This window comes from Panthera uncia, assembly GCF_023721935.1.
Source record: "Panthera uncia isolate 11264 chromosome C1 unlocalized genomic scaffold, Puncia_PCG_1.0 HiC_scaffold_4, whole genome shotgun sequence".
In the NCBI taxonomy this organism is placed as follows: domain Eukaryota; kingdom Metazoa; phylum Chordata; class Mammalia; order Carnivora; family Felidae; genus Panthera; species Panthera uncia.
This window is the reverse complement of record NW_026057585.1, coordinates 78,518,079-78,541,697: the sequence shown is the minus strand read 5'-3', so window position 1 is coordinate 78,541,697 and position 23,619 is coordinate 78,518,079. Positions and strand designations below refer to the sequence as shown.

General features: G+C 51.3%; 2 protein-coding genes across 2 annotated transcripts; both read left to right on the top strand.

Moving 5' to 3' along the window:
• The first annotated feature begins 2,169 nt into the window (after nucleotides 1-2,169).
• Nucleotides 2,170-3,566, top strand: GJB5 (gap junction protein beta 5). The gene has a single exon (XM_049618744.1). It carries the CDS (start codon nucleotides 2,207-2,209, stop codon nucleotides 3,026-3,028), a length of 822 nt encoding a protein of 273 aa, XP_049474701.1. The 5' UTR covers nucleotides 2,170-2,206; the 3' UTR covers nucleotides 3,029-3,566.
• Nucleotides 3,567-6,159: 2,593 nt separating this feature from the next.
• GJB4 (gap junction protein beta 4) lies at nucleotides 6,160-7,455 on the top strand. The gene has a single exon (XM_049618746.1). The coding sequence runs from the start codon at nucleotides 6,172-6,174 to the stop codon at nucleotides 6,970-6,972; it is 801 nt and encodes a 266-aa protein (XP_049474703.1). The 5' UTR covers nucleotides 6,160-6,171; the 3' UTR covers nucleotides 6,973-7,455.
• The last annotated feature ends 16,164 nt before the right edge of the window (nucleotides 7,456-23,619 follow it).

Here is a 23,619-nt window from a genome sequence, read left to right as displayed (position 1 = left end):
CACACCCGGCTGCCTGCGGACTCTGCAGGCTCCGTCCCAGGAAGGCGCTGCCCCAAACACCCTCCCTGGTTCTGACATGAGTTCCAGCTGCCTCCCACTGCCAGCTGCCAGGACCCTTGAGGAGTAGCCACTCAGGTAAGGCCACCTGTGTCCAGATGGACCCTTGGTGTACCTGGCAGAGGGAGACATCTCTGATGGAGAGGCGAGGGAGGCAGCCTGGACATATTCGCCACCCTGGGTTCTGGTGGGAGAGGAACAGAGGGCTCCTCCCTCCACTGCTCTGGGTTCTTTCAGCTCTTCCCAGCTGAGCAGAGGCAGGAGCCAAGGACCAAGTGGGAGAGGGGCTCACAGGGGTGCCAGAAGCTGCGCAAGCGAAGAGACTCTGCCTGGGCTTGCAAAGCCCCACCCCACCACACCCTAGGTGGGCTGGGCCGGAAGCCTCTGGGGACTAAGGGCTGGAGCCTCCTTGGCTGTTCCCAGTCAGGCTGCCAGGAGTTCCTCCCACCTTGGGCAGGACCGAGCAAAGATAAGTTGATGATTCACGACCAAGTGGTAGGTGGTATAGACAGAAGAGTGGAGAGACAGGGTAGGAGACAGGGTGGGAGCAGAGACACCTCCAGCCTCCCTAACCTGACGTCCACCTCGTGGAGGAGAGGACGGGCACAGACCCCTTTCCTGCAACTTAGGAAAAGGGGTCCAGGCCCCAGAGTGCAATTCAAATCCCAGCTCTGCTGCTTCCCAGCTGTGAAAATATGAGCAAATTAATTAATGTGCTCCACTTTACTCATCCGCAAATTGGCAATAAAAAATAGCATACCCTTTCATACTATACTGGTTCATGCAAAGTGCTCAGAACAGTGCCTGGTGTTGCATAAACACCCTATAACTGTTGGCTGTTATCACTACCCTGCCCATCTCTAACAGATCCCACAGGCAGGACAGGGCAATGACCAGTGCCTAGACCAGCGCTGGAAAGGGCACCAGGAACCCCTTACAGCAAGAGGCTGTGCAGTCTCCCTGAGGTCCTTGGGGACCCCAGCAGGTGAGACCACAGTACATGGGTCTCAGGGAACCACCCCCCAACCCAGGAACCAGGCAGAAGAACTCCAAGAGATCAAGTGGACACCACACACTCAGAATGGCAGTCATACTCCCTAAACGGAGTTAAATCTGATACCTGTGTGTTCATCACACTGAACTCACCAGTGAAACTGACCAGAGCAGAATTTCCCATTTTGCTGTGTTGACAAGACTGCTCCATAAGATGATTTAAAAAAAAAAAAAAAAAAAAAGGGTTCTGTGGTCAAAGGAGTTGGGCAATGCTACATATTTCATCCCCCTTTTGGAGACTCACAGGGTAAACGTATTAGCATGGTCAAGTAAAGGGACCTATTTAACTTTGTTGAACCTGTGTTTGCCTACCTTTCTTGGACACAGAATCCTTTTCTCTCACTACTCCTGTTGCCAAACTATGGACAGGATTCCATGGAACCCCAGTTTGGGAATCCAAACTACAGCATACCAGGCTACTCTAGAAAGGCCATTGGATAAAGAGAACCGTTGTCCCCTACTTTATCTTTCAGCTGGATTGTCATTGGCCTTGCTTCTAGTGAGTTGCATTTCAGCAAGACATTGCCTGGGTATTTACAGATGGCAGTCTGGGGACAAGTTTCCAGCAGCCTCTCCAGCCCAGTCCCACAAGCCAAGGAAAGGGCAAAGACCGGGTTCCCCTTCGGAGGGGCTAAGAGGAGAGAGCGGGGCTCAAAAGGAGAGAAGTCTTCCTGAAGCTCGGCCCCCTGAGGAGGAGGGCCAGGGTCAGGACAGAGGGAAAGGGCAGAGTGTCCACCTACTTAAACCTTCACTCTGCAGGACTGTAAGACCAGAATCTCGGGGCCCTGGGAGGAAAGACTGACTCCCTGGACCCACCTTCGTGCACTTTTATGGATAAGAGTTGGGTTCTGGATTGAATTAGCTGGGCTCAAATCCCAGCTCTGCACCTAATAGTTGTGCAATCTGCATAACCCTCAAACCTCAGTTTCCTTCATCTGCAAAATGGGGACAATAATAGAACCTAGCTCCTCTGTGGCTATGAGAATTAAATACAGATGATATACAGTATTTCTATAAGGTGCTCAGAGTGAGTGCTCTATACATGTGGGGAATTCTTATCATTTCTCAGCAGTAGCAGCCAACAGCTGGGTCCACCATGAACTGGGGGATCTTCGAGGGGCTCCTGAGCGGGGTCAACAAGTACTCCACTGCCTTTGGGCGAATCTGGCTGTCTCTGGTCTTCATCTTCCGCGTGCTGGTGTACCTGGTGACGGCTGAGCGAGTGTGGAGTGACGATCACAAGGATTTTGACTGCAACACCAAGCAGCCGGGCTGCTCCAACGTCTGCTTTGACGAGTTCTTCCCCGTGTCCCACGTGCGCCTCTGGGCCCTGCAGCTCATCCTGGTCACCTGCCCCTCGCTGCTCGTGGTCATGCACGTCGCCTACCGGGAGGCTCGGGAGAAGAAGCACCGAGAGGCAGTGGGGGAGGATGGCGGGCGCCTCTACCTGAACCCGGGCAAGAAGCGGGGTGGGCTCTGGTGGACCTACGTCTGCAGCCTGGTGTTCAAAGCCGGCGTGGATACCGCCTTCCTCTATGTGTTCCACTCGTTCTACCCCAAATACACCCTCCCTCATGTGGTCAAGTGCCACGCAGCTCCGTGTCCCAACACGGTGGATTGCTTCATCTCCAAGCCCTCAGAGAAGAACATCTTCACTCTCTTCATGGTGGTCACGGCCGCCATTTGCATCCTGCTCAACCTCGTGGAACTGGCCTACCTGGTGAGCAAGAGGTGCCGTGAGGGCCTGGCAGGGAGGAGAGCCAGGGCCACAGGCGGAGGCCATCGCCCAGACTGTCCCACCTCTTCCTACAAGGAAGACGACCTCCTCTCGGGCGACCTCATCTTTCTGGGCTCGGACTCTCACCCTCCTCTCTTACCAGACCGCCCTCGAGACCATGTGAAGAAGACCATGCTGTGAGAGCGGCCTGGTCAAGCCTGGTTGGAAAGGGCCCGGCATCTCCCATGGGTGCAGCCTTGGGGGCGGGGGAGCTGAGCTGCAAGCAGGGGCAGGTAGGAGGGGGCGTCCTGCACCTGCCCCCTACTGTGGGGCCTCGGGAAGGTTACCCCTCCACACTGAACCTTAGTTTCTTTCTGTGTAAATTGGAGGCGAAGCCCACCTCACTGGGTTGTTGCCGTGAGGAGGGGTTTATTTAGAGAATGGATGTGCCAGTGCCATCTGTGGGGGGGGGGCGCCCACGGTCAAGGCTTAATAAAAGTCAACTCCTCCACTTGCTTCGAGCCGTGCTTCATTTCTTCATCCTTTGTGACCCCTGTCAGATCACTGGCTCAACGTCTCTTGCCCCTGCAAAGGGCTGGACTTGAACCAGCCAGGGGGAGGGGCCGTCCCCTCCCCCAGAAAAAGTCCCCAGCACTCCTGGGGGTCATGCTGATTGCTCAAGCTCAAGACAAGCCTTTATCCCCAGTTGCAAATTTAAGCCCAAGGGCTGTCTGCAAACATAATGGGGCTTAGCACGTGGGGACGTGTGTGTTGCAATGGAAAGTTCGTGAACTTTTGAGTCAGAACACTTGCATTCGAACCCATGTTCCACCGGGACTCTGGAAAAGTGACTTCAGCTCCTCTCTAAAGTGGGTTAATAATGTGGAGCCTGGAGGGGCTGGGGGGTGCTGGATGAGCTCATGGCTGTGGATGGGGTAAGCCAGCTGTAAAAGGCCACATAAATGTTAATCATTGGTATTAGGAAGTGCTCAATAAATGCTTGTGGGAAATCAAGCAGAAGAGCCCCTCCCTGGCTGCACATTAATCCTCACTATCCCAGCCACCGGGACAGTCAGAAAGGACACAGGCCCAAGGCCCCTCTGCAGCCCCCACCGAGGAGGACCCTGACTTCCCTGCAGGCCTTCCCCAGGGACCCAGGTCTACGGAGACAGACAGGGAGGCTATGCCTGGCCCCATGCCAGCTGGGACGTTCCATGCTGCTGGCCTGCATTCCTTGTCTCCACCCGAGCAGCGGTATCCTTGTCTGAAAACCAGAATCCGTCCCTCCCACCCTCACACAGCTCACCAGCAGCCCAAGCTCTAGTCCCCAGAAACGTCTCCACCTGGGTGCAACGTGATCCTGGGCTGAATCAAGGTTGCCCCTCTCCACATATACCACCTGCTGAGGACCCCAGAACCGTGCTTCCGAAAAGGGCAAGAGAGAGACCTGGGGACAGAGGGACTAGGGGCCATAAGGCAACTGGAAGGGGCTAGGAGCAACAGACAGGGGCCAGCGTTGGGGCTGACCTGGGCCCTGACATAAGAATACAAGGCTCCTGCACTGCCTCCCCCACTCCAACAGTTCCACCTACATACCTGCCAGCCCAGGGAGCCAGACCCAGCCATGCCCATCCAGGCTGGAGAGAAGGCGTGGGCCAGGAGAGAAGAGCCACACAGGTGTTTGCTCTGAATATGTGCCCGGGGAAGTCCGCCTGCCGGCCCACCCGCTCACTCTCCCTTGGCTCATTGGCTCAGAAAGCTCCACCCCGAAGAGGAGTGAGGAACAAAAGCTGCCTCTGGGAGGCCCTCAGGCACACAGACAAGCCCAGGGACCAGAGAGTGGCTGCTAGACCCAAGAAAGGTGAGGACCCAATCGGGCCAGAGAGGGGGCTGGGAAGCAGGGACCAGGTGGGCTGAGGAACCTCGTGAACTCAGGCTGCAGGCTGGGCTCCTGGGAGGAAGAAAGAGGACAGAGGATCCCTGGAGAAACCCCAGGGAAGCCCCAAGGAGGGGAGGGGACATCCTGCCAGACCAAAGGGAGGACAGAGGACCAGAGAAGAGACAAAGAAAAGGAGGGACCAGGAAGAGAGAGTTTCTGCTCAGTTCAGCAAACATCTATTGTGTGCTCACGGGGCCAGGCCTGGTGCTGAGTCCTGGGGGAACAGATGATCCAGGCGTAGAGGCTGCCCTCCAGACGCTGACAGTCTGGTGCAGGAGACAGGTAAACAGGCGATTTGAACACCAGTGATCCATTCTGCCATGAGAGATAGAGGAGGGTATTCAGAAAATGTCCCAGGGTCAGAAGCTCTGAAGATGGTGAGGTCTGAGTCAGGGATGGGGTGGGGGGAGCTGGGGCAGGAGAGAGAACCTGATGGCTCTCCAGATAAGGGGGTGTGGAGGACAGAGCACATCAGACAGAGGCCCGACCAGGAATAATGGGAGACCTGGCTGACAATCAGAGAAGACAGGTGTCCCTGAGAAAAAGTACATGATCAGGGGTGGACCGAGCCAGAATCCTGCCTTTGTCCCTTTCCCAGGCCCTCCCTAAAGCCAAAATGGTTGGAATTCCAGAAGAACCCACTGTGGTTAGGACAGTCAGTGCTCGCACGGGTGCAGGGAAGGGGAGGCGCATGGGGCCAAACCGCCACGCTCCAAAGAGCCTATTTAGTGTGGGAGGAAATGTCCGGGCTGGGGATGCCCTGGGCCTCTCAGTGAGGATGGTTATCACTCAGGGGTTCATCAAAGAGACCAATGTGAACACACCCAGCACAGGGCCTGGCTCATGTTGGTGCTCATTAGAAGCTGGAGGATAATGATACACACCCCTCATCCCCTGCCCCTGTCGAGCCCCAGCAGCTGGCAGGAGGGCAAATCATCCAACCTGCACCTTCTTCCTGTTTCTGTAGAAGTCATGCTATCCACAGAAACTTGGGGTCAAAGAAGTTGGCAGGCACATCCATGGAAGATGATTACCTTTCACATTTATCCATTACCCTGTAGAATAAAACATCCCCTGATTTTGGAGCTGGAAGACGGGAGTTCAAGACCAGCTCCACCATTTCCAGCAGGGGGAGGCCTTGGGTAGGTGTCTGTCTAGGCCTTAGTTTACCCACTGCCCATCCCCCCACTCCATGAAATGGGGATAACAGCCATCACTACCCCCCCCCCCACCACCACCACCAAGTCATTGCAGGTGAGGATGTGATGACAAGGTGGTTCTGAAAGGGTTTTGCCAATCGCACCTTCAATAAAGGGCACCCATTTCCAGGCTCTCCCAGGCCTGCCCCCGGAGTGGGCACTCGCGGTGTAGACCGTCCACGTGAGGAAGCAAGGACACAGTCGGCATGAACTGGGCGTCCCTGCAGGGCCTCCTGAGCGGGGTCAACAAGTACTCCACGGCACTAGGCCGCATCTGGCTGTCGGTGGTGTTCATCTTCCGCGTGCTGGTGTACGTGGTGGCCGCGGAGGAGGTGTGGGACGACGAGCAGAAGGACTTCGTCTGCAACACCAAGCAGCCAGGCTGCCCCAACGTCTGTTACGACGAGTTCTTCCCCGTGTCTCACGTGCGCCTCTGGGCCCTGCAGCTCATCCTGGTCACCTGCCCCTCGCTGCTCGTGGTCATGCACGTCGCCTACCGCCAGGAGCGGGAGCGGAAGCACCGCCTGAAGCACGGCCCCAACGCCCCGTCCCTGTACAACAACCCCAGCAAGAAGCGGGGCGGGCTCTGGTGGACGTACTTGCTGAGTCTCGTTTTCAAGGCTGCCGTCGACTCTGCCTTCCTCTACATCTTCCACCGCCTCTACCAGGACTACGACATGCCCCGGGTGGTGGCCTGCTCCGAGTCCCCTTGCCCCCACACTGTGGACTGCTACATCTCCCGGCCCACGGAGAAGAAGGTCTTCACCTACTTCATGGTGGCCACAGCTGTGATCTGCATCCTGCTCAACCTCAGTGAGGTCGTCTACCTGGTGGGCAAGAGGTGCCTGGAGACCTTCAGCCCGAAGCGCCAGCGGTCTCCGCGCCGGGATCACCTGCCCGATACGTGCCCCCCATATGTCCTCTCCCAGAGAGAGCACCCCCAAGATGGGAACTCTGTCCTAATGAAGGCCGGGTCGGCCACGTTGGATGCAGGTGGGTTTCCATAACCTGTGAGGTTGGCGGCTGGGACCACCGGGTCCATGGTCTGTTCCCTAAGGCCACTGCAGGGCAGTGGCCTCTTTTCTGCAGCAGGGCAGGTGAGGAAGACGGTTGTGGGGCTCAGGAAGCACCCCCATGGGCCAGTGCTGGAGAGCAGCTTGGTCTCTAGGTCCTGAGCCCCAGGGGAGGGAGGTTGACGGCTGGTGGGGATTTTGTATATGGCAATGGGGTACGTCAAAACCTTAATAAATGTGATTTTCCCAGTATTTTGTAGACCAGGTGGGGAGTGGCGGGTAGAAGTGTCAGGGCGGTTCATCATGGACCTCAGAGAGGAGCCACAACCACTCAGTGGGTGCCTGCACCCCAGAACCTCAGATCCAAGGTCATCGATGCATCACACACACACACCACGACACCACACACACTCACACGCACCACACAACATATGCCACACATACACACACAGAGTGTGCCCCCAGAACGTGGTTGGAATGCCAAGAGGTGGCTCCAGGGGTCTCTGGACTCTGTAACCAGCTGGCCAAGGCAGGAGGAGTGGGACCCCAGGAGACCCTGGGCCCAGCACAGGTCAGTTCTCAGTGGGAGCCACTGCAGTGAATGTGCATGGTTCAGGAGGCCTCGGCCCCTCCCCCATTCCAGCCTCCCTCACCCTGCCCATCACACTCCTCAGAGAGAGAGTCTCCCTGAGGGTATCAGGGGAAGGCTGGGAGGGAGGGGAAGGTGCTGAGAGTGAGCCCAGGATGGGGAGTCTGTAGGGATATCCCCACAGGCCACGGACCTATTGGAGCTACAGGGTCCCTCCCAGAGCCTCCAGTCTGAGGAAATCCCCCTCTCTTCACCAGACACACATTTCCTCATCCTCCCACCCCCATCCCACCACTCAGACCTTGACCCCTCCCCAAATCACACCTCCAGTATGGACCTGCCTCAGAGCCAGAGCCCCCCACCAACGGCCCAGGGGAACAACCCTCCGGGAGGCCCCCAGGCCTCCTCCAGTCAGCAGCTCCCATGCTGACCACACCTAACGTCCTCCCACAACACCAACTCCCTGACCATGAATGGCACCCCAGCCACCCAGTTGTCCCAGCCAGGAGCTGGCCTGACACCCTCATGCCCTCCCCGTCTCCCAGCCTCTCACACCCCACAAGCCAGTGCCAGTGCAGTTCATCCTGCTAACTCCAACCCTAAATGTCTCCTGAATCTGTCCTTCCTTTCCCGCCACCCTTCCACCATGGGGACAGAGTAGTCCTTCTATATACGAACCTGACTCTGGCATTCTTCCTGCTTTAAAAATTCTTCCACTACTGCCACTACCCTCCATTGCCCTCAACCTGGCCCCTGCTGGCCTCCCCAGTGTCACCCCTGCTTCCTCCCCCCTTGTTCCCACCAATAATACCAAAGGGCTCATGGGTCCCCAACCAGACATATCATGCTGTGTCATGCCTCATGCCTTCGCATATGTGTTCCTTCTGCCTAGAATACGCTTCCAATCTCCCCTGGGATGCTTCCTTGAACCCCACGGTTCAAAACCTTAAAACTAGCCTGTGCCTTTGCCTTTGCCCATCAGTCTGTGAGCCCTTCACGGGCAGGACGCTGACTCACCCAGGTCCCCAGCTACCTTTAATAAATGTTTGGTAAATGAGTAAATGGGCTATGAGCTGCCTGGCGGAAGAGACCTGTCTTGTTTATCTGAATCCTTCACCACACCTAGCCCAGGAAGCACAGATAAGTGTCCTCTCATTTGCTTATAGATTCCATTATTGTTGCTGTTTTAACTAAATCTAGCCTAAAGATTTCATTTATAGTTAAGGAAACTGTCCTGGAGAGGGCCCACCTAGCTGGGCTGTGTCTCTAGTGGTCCATAGAGAGCCTCTGTGCCCCACGCCCAATTACGGGACAAGATCAGGAGTCACTTCTTAGGTCAGGGTCCCTGGAAACAGAACCAACATCAAGAATTTGTTTGCATGTGGTGGAAGGAGCAAGAGAAGCAGGCTAGGGAGGGGAGCAAACTGAGCTGGGTATGGGCTCGGGGAAATGGCCTTGGCCTGATCCCTGTGGGGTGAGGGGCCTTTGGATCATAAATCCCATCTCTGAGTTGTCCCAGCGAGAAAGGGCATCAAGCTTTGGAACTCCCATACCAGTCAGTCATTGGCTTCAGGCAACCCCATGGGCAGCAGGGCTGACAGGAAGGGGTAGGCGGTTCCTATTCAATCAAGGTCAATTCTCCAGGGACAGCTAGAAGCCACGAGTGCCCTATATTCACAGCAGCTGGGGAATGGTTGTCCCCCAGCAAAGGGGACATGGGCAGGGCACCAATACCATCCACTGAACTCCTGCCCCAGGAAATAAGGGTTGCTCTTCCTCCAATCCAGACCAGAGCTGTGGCCACCTGATCCCAGAAAGCAGGCTGATGCTCTCAACCAGTTCAGAACCAGATGGCCCCATGCTTCTCAGACCAATGAAGCCCCCACCAGCCATAGCCATATCCCTCTGAGATTCCAGATTCCCCATTCCAGTTTCTGCCAGCATATGGTGAGTGCATCCTGGGACCTGACTACTCCTGTGGCAGCCCTGTTCATAGGTGCTGTTCTCGGAGATCCCAAGTCCTGAGCCAGTGACCCAGACAGTGGTGGAACACCATCTGAGCCGCTAGCCATGGAATTTTTTTTCTCAGTCCTGCCCACACTCTCAAGGCCCCCCCACAGCCCTCACTACCACTCTCAGACCTTCCCATCTCCCCCTTCTTGAACTCCCTTCACTCAGCTCAGGCCCCTGCCATCTGTCTCTTCCGCCTTCTGCCCCACCCCCATTGCTGCCACCTCATTGCTTCTAGCTCATTGAAGACTTGAGGACCCAAGTCAGGGTCTTTGGGTATTCTCTCATGGCCCAAGCCTGCCGGAAACATCTGGGCGTCACTCTGTCCTTTTCATTCCATGCCCTCGGTGTCTCTCATGACCTCCTCCTCTGTTCCATTTAGCTACCCACTCACAGGACCACACCCCAGACTTTGTCTTCACCCAGTACTACTCCACCTCTAGAATCTCCCACTTGATTCAAGCCAACAAATATTTATTGTTCACTTTTACATGACAAGCCCCATGCTAGGTGCCAAGGATCAGACACAGTCCCTAATCTCATGGAGGTTATATCCCATGAAGAGAACAGCTCTTAGCATCCTGGAGTGCACAGGGTGCTGAGGGGAGGGGGGAGGGAGGAGGGGGAAGGGGATCCAACATCCAAGGATTCAGGAAAGGCTTCCCTGAGACTTCTGAAGCTCACACCTAGAGACAGAAGAGGATTTTGCCAAGCAGAGCAAGGAGGGGATGCCAGGTGAAGGGACAACATGAGAAAGGCATGGAGGGAAGAGCAAGGACAGGGTGACCAGGACAGGAAGTAACCCAGAAGGGCTGGAGCCCAGTGAGGGGGCTGGCAGTAAGAGTCAGGCCCAAGTAGGCAAGGGCTACATCATGCAGAGGTTTCATGGTAAAGCCCTGTTAAGGATTTTGGACTTCATCCTCAGGACAATGAAAAGTCACTGGAGAGACTCAGCACAGAGGTGAGATGATCTCATGTGCAGTGTCTCTGGTTAATGTGCGGAAGGGCCAAGGCAGGGCTACTTATTTGGAAACTGATGCAATAGTCCAAGTGACAAACAACAATGGCTTCAACAAGGGTGTGTGCATTGGGGGTGTAAAGAAGTTGCTGGATTTAAGAAAGATTTACGAGATAGAATCAGATCAATTGGGTGATTTGAGTGGGTGTGCGGATCAGGGAGAGAGGAACCGTAGTGACGCCCAGGTTTCTTCTCAGGGTGGTGGTGCCATTTCCCCAGGGGAGAGGCAGGTTTGAGGGACATAGTGATAACTTCAGTTGCAGACACATTGAGTCGGGGAGACAAATAAGATATCTTGGTCATCTCCTCTTGTTCCTGGACCAGCTTAGCCCCTGGATCACCTTCTCTCTCTCTAAGGCTATGCGTATTACCATTTCTGGTGACCACATCTAACACCTACCTCGCCATGCTTTGACTTCCTTGTTCCCCTCCATCTTTAGTCACCCACATATGCCTTGTCTTAACAAGAGCTGCATCATCTCCTAGCTCACCCACTCTGCTTCCCGCTCCAGCGCTCCCTCTGCCACATCTACTGTTTCACCATCCATCATCAGCCCTTTATGTCCTCCCTCCCCTCTTTTCCCAGCTTAGACTCTGTGGGCCCCTCATAGATGTGTCCTGCTCTCCCTTGCCATTGCCTGCTGCTATAGTCACTCACCAGGCAAGACAAACCCCAGTTAAAACCAGCTCTGCATGTGGCACCCATTCCAGAGCACCTGGAGAATAACACAACTGCACTGACTGGTTTCAGTGGAAACTTCTGAGTACAAAGCTCCGGTGGGCACTCAGCACCTCAGGCAAGTCTACGTTTTCCTAAAACTTTAACCCTAGTCTCCGAGATGACTATATCATACCTTCTCCTCTTGCCCCCTTTCGCCTAAACCTCCTCAGCTGACAGGCAAGCATTATGCGCCCCTTCACTCTGCCTTCTCCCCTGTGACACGGATGAGCGCCCCTGCTCCTGATACCCCCTCCTCTTGGACACTGGACCCCTCACCTCTCACCCCTCTGGACTGTGCTCCACAGCTATTGCCTCACAATTCTGTAAAAATGCTATAACGTTGTCCTCTCTCTTTCTGTCATTCCCTCTTGACATCACATCCTTCTCCAGCTACCACCCCTTTTGCAAAAAACAAAACTCTCTAAAGGTGGTCTATACTTGCTGTCTCCACCTCCTCATCACATTTACTCATTCTAGTCAGGACTGTTCTTCCCAAGTTCACCAATGGCCAACGAGCTGCCAAATCCAGTGGTTGGTTCTTCAATCTCATCTTACTCCCCCAGCAACATACGGCCACTGAGAGCTCCCTCCTCAAACACCATCTTCCTTTGGCTGCCAGGAAGCACCCTGTCCTGGCTTTCCTCCCACCACATTGAGGGGCCCTCCTTGATCTCCACCGATGCTTCTTCTTCCTCTTGCTGGTCTCTAAATGCAGGGTGCCTTAGGGCCCAGTTCTCTACCCTCTTTTCCCCTCTGTGATCTTGTCCAGTACCATCTATAAAAACCATCTATAAACCAATGGCTCCCACATTTATATGTTCCCACCTAACCACTCCCATGAGTGTTGGACTCATATATCCAACACTTCCTTTCAGTCCTCCAAAACAGAACTCCTGATCCTACTAACAGAGAACAGATTTATGTTCTCTCCCAGTCTTCCCACCTTGGAAGAGGAGATCCCCACTCACCCAGCTGCTGAGTTCAAAAACCTACATGCCTCTTTCTTCACAATGATATCCACACCATTAGCAAATCACAGTGGATATAATTCTAAGTTCAAAGTCCATTCCCTTCAGACCATCTCCAAGTGCTTCCATCCCAAGCCAAGCCACCTCACTGAACATCTGGATACCTGCAGCAGCTGGCCCCCTCCTCTCTCACTCCTCTGCTGTTCCTTCTGCATGTGACAGCCTGAGAGATATTTCAACCAAGATGAGTCAAGTCACCCCCTTGCTTAAAACCCTCCAAGTGGCTTCCATAATGGCCATAAAAATGAAAATTAACCATTCTTGGGGCATCTGGGTGGCTCAGTCAGTTGAGCATCTGACTTTGGTTCAGGTCACAATCTCATGGTTCATGAGATCAAGCCCCACGTCAGGCTCTGTGCTGACAGGGCAGAGCCTGCTTGAAATTCTCTCTCTCTCTCTCTCTCTCTCTCTCTCTCTCTCTCTCTCAAAAATAAATAAATAAACATTAAAAAAAAAGATTTTGTTCCAAAATTATCCCCCAGGTAGGAAGGATTTGTTTTATATCCAAGTCCTTACCAAGTCTCTCACATTGCGGGGCATGCTCTCAATTACTGCATTTTGAAAAACAGAATGCTCTTTGGGGGAAACTCATTAGCCTGAAATAACCCCAATCAATGAAGTCTTGGATATCCACAGAGGTCACTGGGTAGAATCAGAAAAAATGGAGGCAAAGACATTTCACACAGATTCCATCATTACTCCCAGTGGTATGACCTTCCAATTGCAAATATTTTCTTCCTAGGCAGGCCCTTAAAAAAACAAAACAAAACCACATTAAGAACAATAAAAAAAAGTGGTTGTGTTAAGGAGATGACATATACACACCTACCAGATGATTTTTTTTTTAAGTCATACAACCTAATATTACGCAACCGGGTTTTGTGGAGAGAATAAAGTTCTCGGTATCATTCACAGACTTAAAAAGCACTATTTCACAAATAACTTGGACAAAAATAAAGTTTGTGTGTTTTGTAAAAGGTTAATGATAACAAACAAAACTCTAATGACTATTAACCCAGGTGTTACAGAAAAATGTTCAAAGTTTAAAGAAAATTGCTTCATAAACTATTCAGGGGAGAAAAAAATAATAGGTTTACTACATTGTTCTATATAATGTGATTTTTTTTAATTTTTTTTTAACGTTTATTGATTTTTGAGACAGAGACAGAGCATGAACGGGGGAGGGGCAGAGAGAGGGAGACACAGAATCCGAAACAGGCTCCAGGCTCCGAGCTGTCAGCACAGGGCCCAACGCGGGGCTCGAACTCACGGACCACGAGATTATGACCTGAGCCGAAGTCGGACGCTTAACCGACTGAGCCACCCAGGCGCCCCTATAATGTGATTTTAAAAACAGGTTGCAAACTCTAGAGAATATTATGCTAAGTGAAATAAGTCAGAGAAAGACAAATACCATATATATGATTTCACTCATATGTGGAACTTAAGAAACAAAACAAATGAACATAGTGGTAGGGGGGCAGGAAAAGAGAGACAAATCAAGAAACAGACTCTTAACTATAGAGAACAAACTGATGGTTACCAGAGGGGAGCGGGGTCCAGAAATAGGAGAAATAAGTGATGGGGATTAAGAAATGCACTTGTGGGGCGCCTGGGTGGCTCAGTCGGTTGAGCGTCTGACTTCGGCTCAGGTCATGATCTTGCGGTTTGTGAGTTCAAGCCCCACGTGGGGCTCTGTGCTGACAGCTCAGAGCCTGGAGCCTGCTTTGGATTCTGTGTCTCCGTCTCTCTCTGCCCCTCCCCCACTTGTGCTCTGTCTCTCTCTATCAAAAATAAAATAAAAATGTAAAAAAAAAAATTAAGAAATGCACTTGTGATGAGCACCAGGTATTATATGAAAGTGTTAAATCACTAAAATCTATACCTGAAATTAGATTCACACTGTATGTTAGCTAACTAGGATTTAAATGAAAACTTGGAAAGAAAAAAATATATAGGTAGCAAGTTAAGTTAAGTAAATTATTATTTTGGTCACACTAAAAAGTTTATGTGTCCATATAAGCCCCCAACTTTTTAGAGGGTCCCCTCACTGGGAATATAGAGGGTTGCTTTTGTTTTTTTAATGTTTATTTTGAGAGAGAGAGAGAGAGAGAGAGAGAGAGAACAAGCAGAGAAGGGGCAGAGAGAGAGGGAGACAGAATCCCAAGCAGGCTCTGCCTTGTCAGCACAGAGCCCGATGAGGGGCTCGATCCCATGAACCGTGAGATCATAACCTGAGCTGAAACCAAGAGTCAAAGGTTTAACCAACTGAGCCACCCAGGAGACCCTAGGGGGTTGCTTTTTACTTGGAGTTATCATATATCTGGGCTTATGGTAGGTGGTAACTCAAGCTGTGAGGGTGGCTAATACTGTACAGAGCCTGCGGGGGGAGAAACGAGAAGATGTCCTAGGATGGAGGCTTAGAAGCCAAAGAGAAGGGGGGGGGGGGAAAGCCAGCAAAGGGGACTGCAGGGTAAATTGATATCACAGAAGCCAAGGAAGTATAATGTCACAGAGGAGGAAGGTGATGTCACAGAAGCCAAGAGATGATTGTTCTAAAGAAGTTTGTAGAACTTCTAGAAGAGGAGTCTCTAGAGAAAAAGAAATGATCATCAGGGCCAAACATTGCCTTGGGTCAAATTAGATAAAGACTGAGAAGTGTTCATTCGATTAACATAGATGGTCACTGGTACCCATGGCAGGAGCCCATCTGTAGAGAATGGGGTGCCCATCTGGTACCCATCTGTAGAGAATGGGGTGAGGAAACCAGGTCCCAGTGAAGTGAGGGGACAGTGAGGGCCAAGTAAATGGAGATAGCAACCGTGAACAACTGGTTGGAAAATGGTGGCTGGGAGAAGAAAAGAAAATGAAAGGGTGTTCGTCGCAAAAGGATGGGAGCAGTCAATTTTTTCCTTTTGTTACAGTTTAAGAGACTTGGGAATATTTAAATAATGATGAAATGAATCCAGTACACAAGAAAGGAGGTCAAGGTCCCCCTAGAGCCAGAGGGAATGGGATGCAGAGCCCAGATGGAGGCACATCGGCTACTGTAACAGGAGGGAAGGAAGAAGTGGGGAGACAGGTGCAGGTCACCCCCCGTCTCTTACCACAGCCTCCCCACCGCCCTCTCGCTTAGCTCCTCCCTCAACATCTGCCCATGTTTATTCAACAGATCGACAGGGGACCTGAGAGGCACCTCCAGACCTGACCCCATGACCTCCCAATCTGCTAGCCCCTCCTACATTCACTTCCTTCTGAATCGAGCCTAGGATTGGGATCCAGAGTCTCTCGCACCACCCTCACATGAGAGCTCTTAGACTGGTGTCTGTCCTCCCCTCTAGACTGCAGTCTCCCTGAGAGCCAGAACAGTACCCATCTGGTTTGTCAGTGTATCCTCAGGCCCTGCATCATGCCTGGCATACAGTAAAAGGGTAAGAAGTATTTGCTGATACAGTAAAAGAGTAATAATGAGATAATGACTGGAATGAACTGCTGTCCTACCAATTTCCCCATCGTCCCTCTGTCCCTCCTATCTAGCAGGACTCCAGGCCCAGATCAGTCCAACAGTGCTTTCCCATGGTTGCACCCTGTGCTGGGCTCTGCTCCAGTGAACCCAACAGCCAACCAGAGTGAGGTCACTGCAAATCCGCGTTCTCCAGCCCCACCTGACAGCCCTCGTTCTTCCCTGCTTTGGTCTGTCTGCTGTCATTCATGGTGGCGTTTGGCCTTCTCAGCCTTCTCCACTCTCCTTGAACCCTCTAGCCAGTTCTATCTTATCTTTATCCCACGTCTCAGAGAAAGCAAAAGCTATCCAAGAATGATCTCCTGTTGACTGCCACCAGACCAGTCGCCCTCCTTCCTTTCCCCCAGCACAGTAAAAGGGGTGAGCCCACTCCCGTTAACGCCTTAAAACCCCCACCCCCACACCCTATGCTGAGGACTCCTCTCTCCCACCCCTTCCTGCCTTCTTATTTCTTCAACCTCTAGCTCTCTCCTGGCTCTCCTGGCACTCAAGCAGGCTCACACCTCTCCCATCCAAAAATCAAAACAAAACCCTCCCTTGACCCCATGTCTCCCACAAGCATCTCCTTATCTCTCTCTTGGCTTTTGCAACTGTGCATCCTAAAACAGGTCTACACTCACCACCCTGACTTCCTCATCTCCCACTCCCTCCCACCAGCTATGATCAGTCTCTGCTCCATCACCCCACTCAAACCACCCTGCCCTTGCCAAGGGTACCTAAGATTCCTTTGTCACCAAGTCCAGTGGGCACTACCATTCCTTGAGCCAGGAGCCATTTAATAGGGTAAACAGCCCTCCCTCATTGTACCTCTTCCCGTATCACAGACACCTTGTACGTTCTGTCCACCCGGCCCTTCTCCAAGGGGGAGCTAAAGGCGACTGCCAGGCGTGCCACCGGGCCTCTCGACTTCAGGGTGGATGTGTGTTCCAGGTGGGACCACTCGGGGTTCTTCCCCAGATTATTTGAGTCTTTCCTAAGGGAAACTTGGGAAAGTGTGAGCTCAGAGCCCATGACCATGAGCAAAACCATGTGCAAAAGCCCATCAACACATGGAGAGAAGCCAACGGTCAGAGAGGAGCAGAGGTGAGGCCAGCTGGAGAGGCTCTACATAGCCATACCTGGCTCTACTGAGTGCTTCTGGGGCTCCAATACATCCCTCCCCTCCTCGTGTTTCTACAAAGCAATCAAGTGCCCAAACTAATTCAAGTCAGATTTCTGTCATTTGCAAGCAAGAGCACTGACTAATACACTCAGGCTTCTTCAGTTTTCCTGATGCTCCAGTCATACCCCCTCAATCTCCTTCAACGTCCCCCATTGGGGTGGTCCTCAGGGCTCTTCCCAAGCTGTTTGCTCCCCTCAGGCTCCACTCCCTCCCTGAGTGAGCTCCTCCTTTATCATGTCCTTCATCACCATCTGGACACTGCTGACTCCAAATCTGTATCTGCTTACAGATTATTTCCTCATCTCCTATTTTTCCCTCATAGTCTTCATTTTTCTTAATATTTCTATTGTGATAAGATATACGTGAAACTTCCATTTTAACCATTTTTAAGCACACAATTCAGTACAGTTAATTTCATTAATAACATACAACCATCACCACTATTTCCAGAACTTTCTAATTACCCCTAACAGGGGCACCTGGACGGTTTAGGTAGTTAAGCGTCTGACTCTTGATTTCAGCTCAGATCATGATCTTCCCATTTGTGAGACTGAGCCCTGTGTCAGACTCTGTGCCAACAGCATGAAGCCTGCTTGGGATTCTCTCTCTCTCTCTCTCTCTCTCTCTCTCTCTCCCTCCTTCCCTCCCCTGCTTACATGTATATGCGTGCTCTAAATAAATAAATAAACTTTAATTCTCCCTAACAAAAACTCTGTACTCACTAATTAATAACCCCCACTCACTCCTCCACCCAGCCCTTGGTAGCCTCTAACGACTACTGTCTATGGATTTACCTATTCTAGACATCCCAGAGATCATACAATATTTGTCCTTTTGTGTCTGGCTTATTTCAGTTGGCATATTGTCCTCAAGATTCATCCATACTGAAGCATGTATCAGACATGACTCCTTCGTATGGCTGAATAATACTCTACTGTATGGACGTAACACCTTTTTGTTTGTCCGTTCTTCCTTTTGATGGACATTTGGGTTGTTCCCAGCATTTGTCTTGGCTATTGTGAATGGTGCTGCTATGACCACCCATATCTGAATCTGAGTCCCTCTTTTCAGCTCTTCTTGGCCTTTACCTAGGTGTGGACTTGCTGGGTCATATGGTCATCCTGCATTCTTTTGGAGGCACTGCCAATCTGTCTTCCACAGCAGCTGCACCATTTCACACTGGCACCAGCAGTGCATGAGGGCACCCCTTGTTCTTCTCTTTCCTGTCCCTGTCCCATGCATCCAGATGCCTCTTGCACATCTACACACGTGTGTTCCACGGACACCCCAGCAGGGCATTTGGATGCAGAGGAAAATTTGGTTCTGTGAACAACCAGTGCTGAGCCACACCCCACCCCCAAGGATCTGGGATGGGCTGTGTTGGGCATGAAGTGAGGCTCAGGGTTGGAGTGACACTGTCTGATGCTCACCTGAATCATAAAAATGGGGGGTTTACAAGTCATGTCTGAACACTCTCATGGCCTTGTCAAGATGACTGCACTGGAATATCATCAAACACACATGTCATTTAGCCAGCTCCAGATACAATGAGCCTATCATTTTTTTTTTTTTTTTCTGCTTCTCCCAACCTGCTTTCTTTCTTGTGCTTCCCACGTCGGCCAATGGCAAACCATCTACTCAGGTGCCTATGTCAGGACCTCCCCAGTTCATAGAAACAGCGAGTTCAGGAACCACAGCCCTGCAGCCCAGGCCCAGTCTAGGCTCTACTTCCTGAGGCCCAGGGCCCATCACCTCCTCAACCCAGAATCAAGGCTCCAGAAGCTCCCACACTGCAGGTGGCAGGCTGATTTCAGGCATCTGGCACACATCTCACCCCAGGCTGGCTTCATGAGCCCACACCTTTGCAGCTCAAAGGACAGCCCAAGCAGACTCCTTCCTCATCCAGAAGGAGAGCAGAGGCTGGGTGAAGACAGACAAACTCAGACAGACAGACAGCCCACCTGCCCCTTAAGTACCAGGTGTTTGAGCCTAGTAGCAGGAAGGAGGGGAAAGAGAAGAGGCTTAATCAGTGAGGGCTTCCTGGAGGAGGCAGGTGGCCAGGGAGGGACTTCTAGAGGATAGGTAGCTGGGACGCTAAGCTAAAAGGAAACTGGTGAGGGGCGCCTGGGTGGCTCAGTTGGTTGGACATCTGACTCTTGATCTCAGCTCAGGTCATGATCTTGGAGTTGTGATTTCAGGCCCTGCATTGGGCTCTGCACTGGGTGTGAAGCCTACTTTTAAAAAAAATTGAAGAAGGGAACTGATCAAACACCTGCTCTGTGCTGGCCTGGGATGGGGGTTTATTGTGTGCATGTATTTACTCGTTTGGCAAGTACTTTGTCTACAAAGTGCCAAGCACCATTTTAGGCACTGAGGATACACCAGTGGACACAACAGACCAAAAAAAAATAGCTGTCCTCACAGCTTCTAGTGATGGGAGAGACAATTAACAAGAAGAATATGCAAAATATAAAATATGTGACGTGATCATATAAGGAGAAAATTTAAGCAGGAGAGAGAGTGTGGGGAGGGAAAGGCCGGTTCTAGATGGGGAGGCCAGGGAAAGCAAGGCAGCACCCGGCACAGAGAAAAGCAAGCACGCAGGCCCTGAGGCTGGGAAAGACCCTATGCAGACCCATGCACAGCAAAGAAGTCAACAAGCCGGGCAGCAGGAGAGCTGAGGGCCATGGAAAACAAGACCAGAGTCCTCAGGTGAGGCCTGAGAAGGACCACCTTACACAGGCCATCCTGATACCCCTGACTGTCACTCTGAGTGAGCAGGAAGCCTGAGCAGCGCTTTAGGGAAAAGAGGGGGCACAATCCCCTTGGTGGCTGCATCAGCGATGGATGAATGGGGGCAAGGACAAAGCAGGGCAATCCGTTATGAGGCTACTGCAGTAATCCAGGAAAGAAACAAGCCGTGGGTTTGATGTTACCAGGATAACCTTAACAGAATCTGTGAGAAGCAACCAACCTTGAAAATATTTTGAGAGTAGCACCAAAATGATTCTGTGGCACTGAACGTGGGGTATGAATAAAAGGAATAAACAATGACTCTTAAGTTTGGGGCCTTAACAAGTAGATGAGTAACATTGCCATTTACTGGAAGAGTAAGTAAGAAGGATGGAGAGGGATGTAAGGAGCAGGTTGCCAGGTAAAACACAGGACACCCAGCTAAATTTTAATTTCAAAAAAAGAATAGATAAGTGTCTTTTAGTATAAGGAAGTCCCGTGTACAATCTAAAATTCAATTTTAACTGAGCACATGATTCGGGGTATGTTTTTATTTAGGGGGGGGGGGGGCGTTTACTTGTTTGCTTTGTCCCTAAATCTGACAATCCTACTAAAGGAAAGAGTTAGATTGGGGACAAGGTGAGTCTGCGATACTTACTAGACACTGATAGGAGAGGTGGACGGGCGGCTACGCACGTGAGCCCAGAGTTCAGGGGGCTGGTCTGGCTGGAGATAAATAAGTATCTAGGAGTTGTCAGCCTAATTCTGATATTTTAAGCCCTGAGACTGAATGGCATTGCCAGGAGAAGGAGTGGGGCCAGAGGAGAGAAGGAGCCTAGGACTGAACCCCAGGGCACCTCAATACTTCAACGTCAAGGAGATCTGGAGGACCCAGCAAAGGAGACAGAGAAAGAAAAACCAGAAAGGAAAAAAAGTCAGTAGAGTGTGACATCCTAGGGACCAAATTCCTGCCGGGAATGCAGAGCCTTAGCTGTGGGAAGCCGGGCAAGAGGGTTCAGGTGGAATGTGATGAACCAGGGACTGGTTAGAGTGACTTCAAGAGGGGACGGAGGGAACAAATGGAGATGATGCATCAAGACGATTCTTTTGAGGAGTTTTACTACAGAGGAATGGAAAGAAACGAGGCAGATGCTGGAAGAAGGGAGTGAGGGAGGTGTGTTTGTTTTTTAAGACAAAGGACTACCAGCACATTTATTGTAAAGGGAAAGATCCAGTAAAGAGCAGAAGGGAGAAGACGGAGGAGAAAGAAAGGAGGGAGGTCCGGGGCGGGTGAGAAGGGGTGGGATTCAGGACACATGTGGAATCTTGAAGCTTGCCAGCAACTCAGAAAAGCCAGGCGTTACCTCCATTTGACGATAAAAGCTGTGTGGGCACAAGTTCCAAGTAAGTCCCAGTGTCTTGGAAGGAAAGCAGTATTCTAGCCTGGATCCTGGGACATCTCTTCCTTCCTACCCACAGCCCCAGGCATGGTGCAGCACGGCTGGAAAGCCCCCATTCTTCCACCTGACCTGCTTCCCAGCTGGTTCTGCCTGCCCCACTCTGCTCAAGGGAAGAAAGAGCCCCTGCCGCACATACACAAATGCAAGGAAACCCTCAGCCAGAGAGGGAAGCCCCTACCTGAGGCCTGGGCAGAGTTTCAGACACTGGGGGAGGCCTGGAACAAAACCAGCCCCTGCCAAGGCCTAGGCCAGAAGAAGCACAGTGCCAGGCTTAGGGCCCGCCACCCCCAGAGAACAGGTGTAGACCCTGAAGGGAGTGTGGGTGGCTGGGGCAGCTTCCAAGCCCTGCTACAACACAGTCTTGCCCTGAGGCAGGGGGCTGGCCTACATGGCCTCCCACACATTCCCCTGCTCAGGGAGCAGGACTTGGAAGTGGGACGGCAGGGCCTCACAGCCTCTTTCTGGAATGGGGACTTGTCCAGATCCCTCCAGAAAAAGCAGAGGCCAGTTGTTAGAGACACTGCCTGATGTCAGGAGGGAGGGGCAGCATCTGGCAAGGTCAGAATGATAAGGAGAGCTCGGCAATAAAATCACCTGGTCACCAGAGCAGAATAACCCGACCACACACAGACCCTGCCACACGCCACCTCACAGACAACCACACATGCACACAACCTCACAAAAGCCTCCCAGCCACCTCTGCAATCATACCCGTTCACAACCACACCACCAACCATACATCCATATTCCCCATACCCCCCCCCTTAACACACAGCTACCCAATCGCACTTACCAGACAGTCCCCACACATAACTTTCTGTGCACCCAGCATTTACTTTGCAAACAACAACTGAGTGTCTGCATTCTGGAGAAGCAGCAGGAGTGCTACTGGCAAGCCCGCTGCTCTCTTAGAATGTCAGGGAACGTTCTGAAGCGACACTGCCGAGGAAGTGGATGAGGTGACTTCAGATGGGGTGCCCAGGGAATACCTCTTTCAGAAGGTGATGAGTGAAAAGCAGTCCGGGCAGAGGGCCAGGCATCAATGCAAAGGCCAGGAGGCTGGACTGAATGTGGTGTGTTTGTGGAGCAGAATGAAAGCCGGTGTGACTGGAGAAGAGTGACCAAGGAGATGTGGGATAGGAGACAAAGCAGGACCAGGTCATTTGGTGCTTTGTAGTCCAATGTCAGGAGAGTGGGTGTTAGTATAAAAGTAATGGTAAGTCACTGCGAGGTTTTCATAGGTGAGTGACGTCTGATTTACATGATGAAAGCATTACCTTAGCTAGGAGAAACCATGGGAGGAAAACTTTTTCAGTTCTCAGGCTAGGGAAGGCATTTCTAATTATGACCAAACCCAGAAACCAAAAAGATAAGATGGATACATGTGACTGCATAAAAAATATTTTAATTCTGTATGGCAAAAATTCCATATTCAAAGTCAAAAATACAAGTGTGTAACCAGGGACAGTATCTTTTTTATTTGTATCATAGAGGGCTTATTGCTTTAATATATAAAGAGCCCCTAAGAAATCAATAATTTAAAAGGCAACCATCCACTAGAAAAATGGGCAAAGGCAGGAGCACCTGGGTGGCTCAGTTGGCTAACCATCTGACTCTTGATTTTGGCTCAGGTCATGATCTCCCAGTTCATGAGATCAAGCCCCGCATTGGGCTCTGTGCTGACAGTGTCAGCCAGCTTGGGATTCTCCCCCCACCCCCCCACCCCCGCCCTCTCTCTCTCAAAATAAATAAACATTAAAAAAAAAATGGGCAAAGGCAAAGGACAGTTCACAGAAAAACAAACAAAATGGATGTTAAGTATATCAAATGATGCTCATCCTCAATCATAATAAGAGAAATGCAAAATAGAAGTATAATGAGATACCACTGGCAAAGATCATACAGTTTGATAATGCTCTACATTAGCAAGGACACAGGGACGCAAGCACTCACGTCTGGTGGCAGCATAAACTGATACATCTATGGAGAGGATTTGGCATTATCTATAAAAATTTTAAAATGAGCATACAACTTTACCCCAAAAATTCCACTTCTAAGAATGTATCCTATGGACCTAATTTTAAAATGTGTTAAATGATGTTTGTCCAAGCATATTTATTGCAATGGTGTTTATAATAGAAAGTAGGAAATATATGATTGGAAGCAGCCTTACGTTTCATCAGTATGTGACTGATTAAATACATGATAGTACACGTACTATTTAGCTGTTCTATGCACAGAACCATGTGCATAGCATACCCACATTGGGTAAATGTCAAAAGAAGAGTATCTATATAGTCGAAGATGCATAGCTGATCTCAGGAAGGAGAAACAAGTAACTGGAAACCTGGTGATCATGTGGGCAGCCCTGGTCACATAATCTGGGGTTCGGGGAGA

What these genes read in the sequence shown, in the direction of transcription:
- GJB5 (XM_049618744.1), top strand. Translation starts at nt 2,207, where the DNA reads ATGAACTGGGGGATCTTCGAGGGGCTCCTGAGCGGGGTCAACAAGTAC.
- GJB4 (XM_049618746.1), top strand. Translation starts at nt 6,172, where the DNA reads ATGAACTGGGCGTCCCTGCAGGGCCTCCTGAGCGGGGTCAACAAGTAC.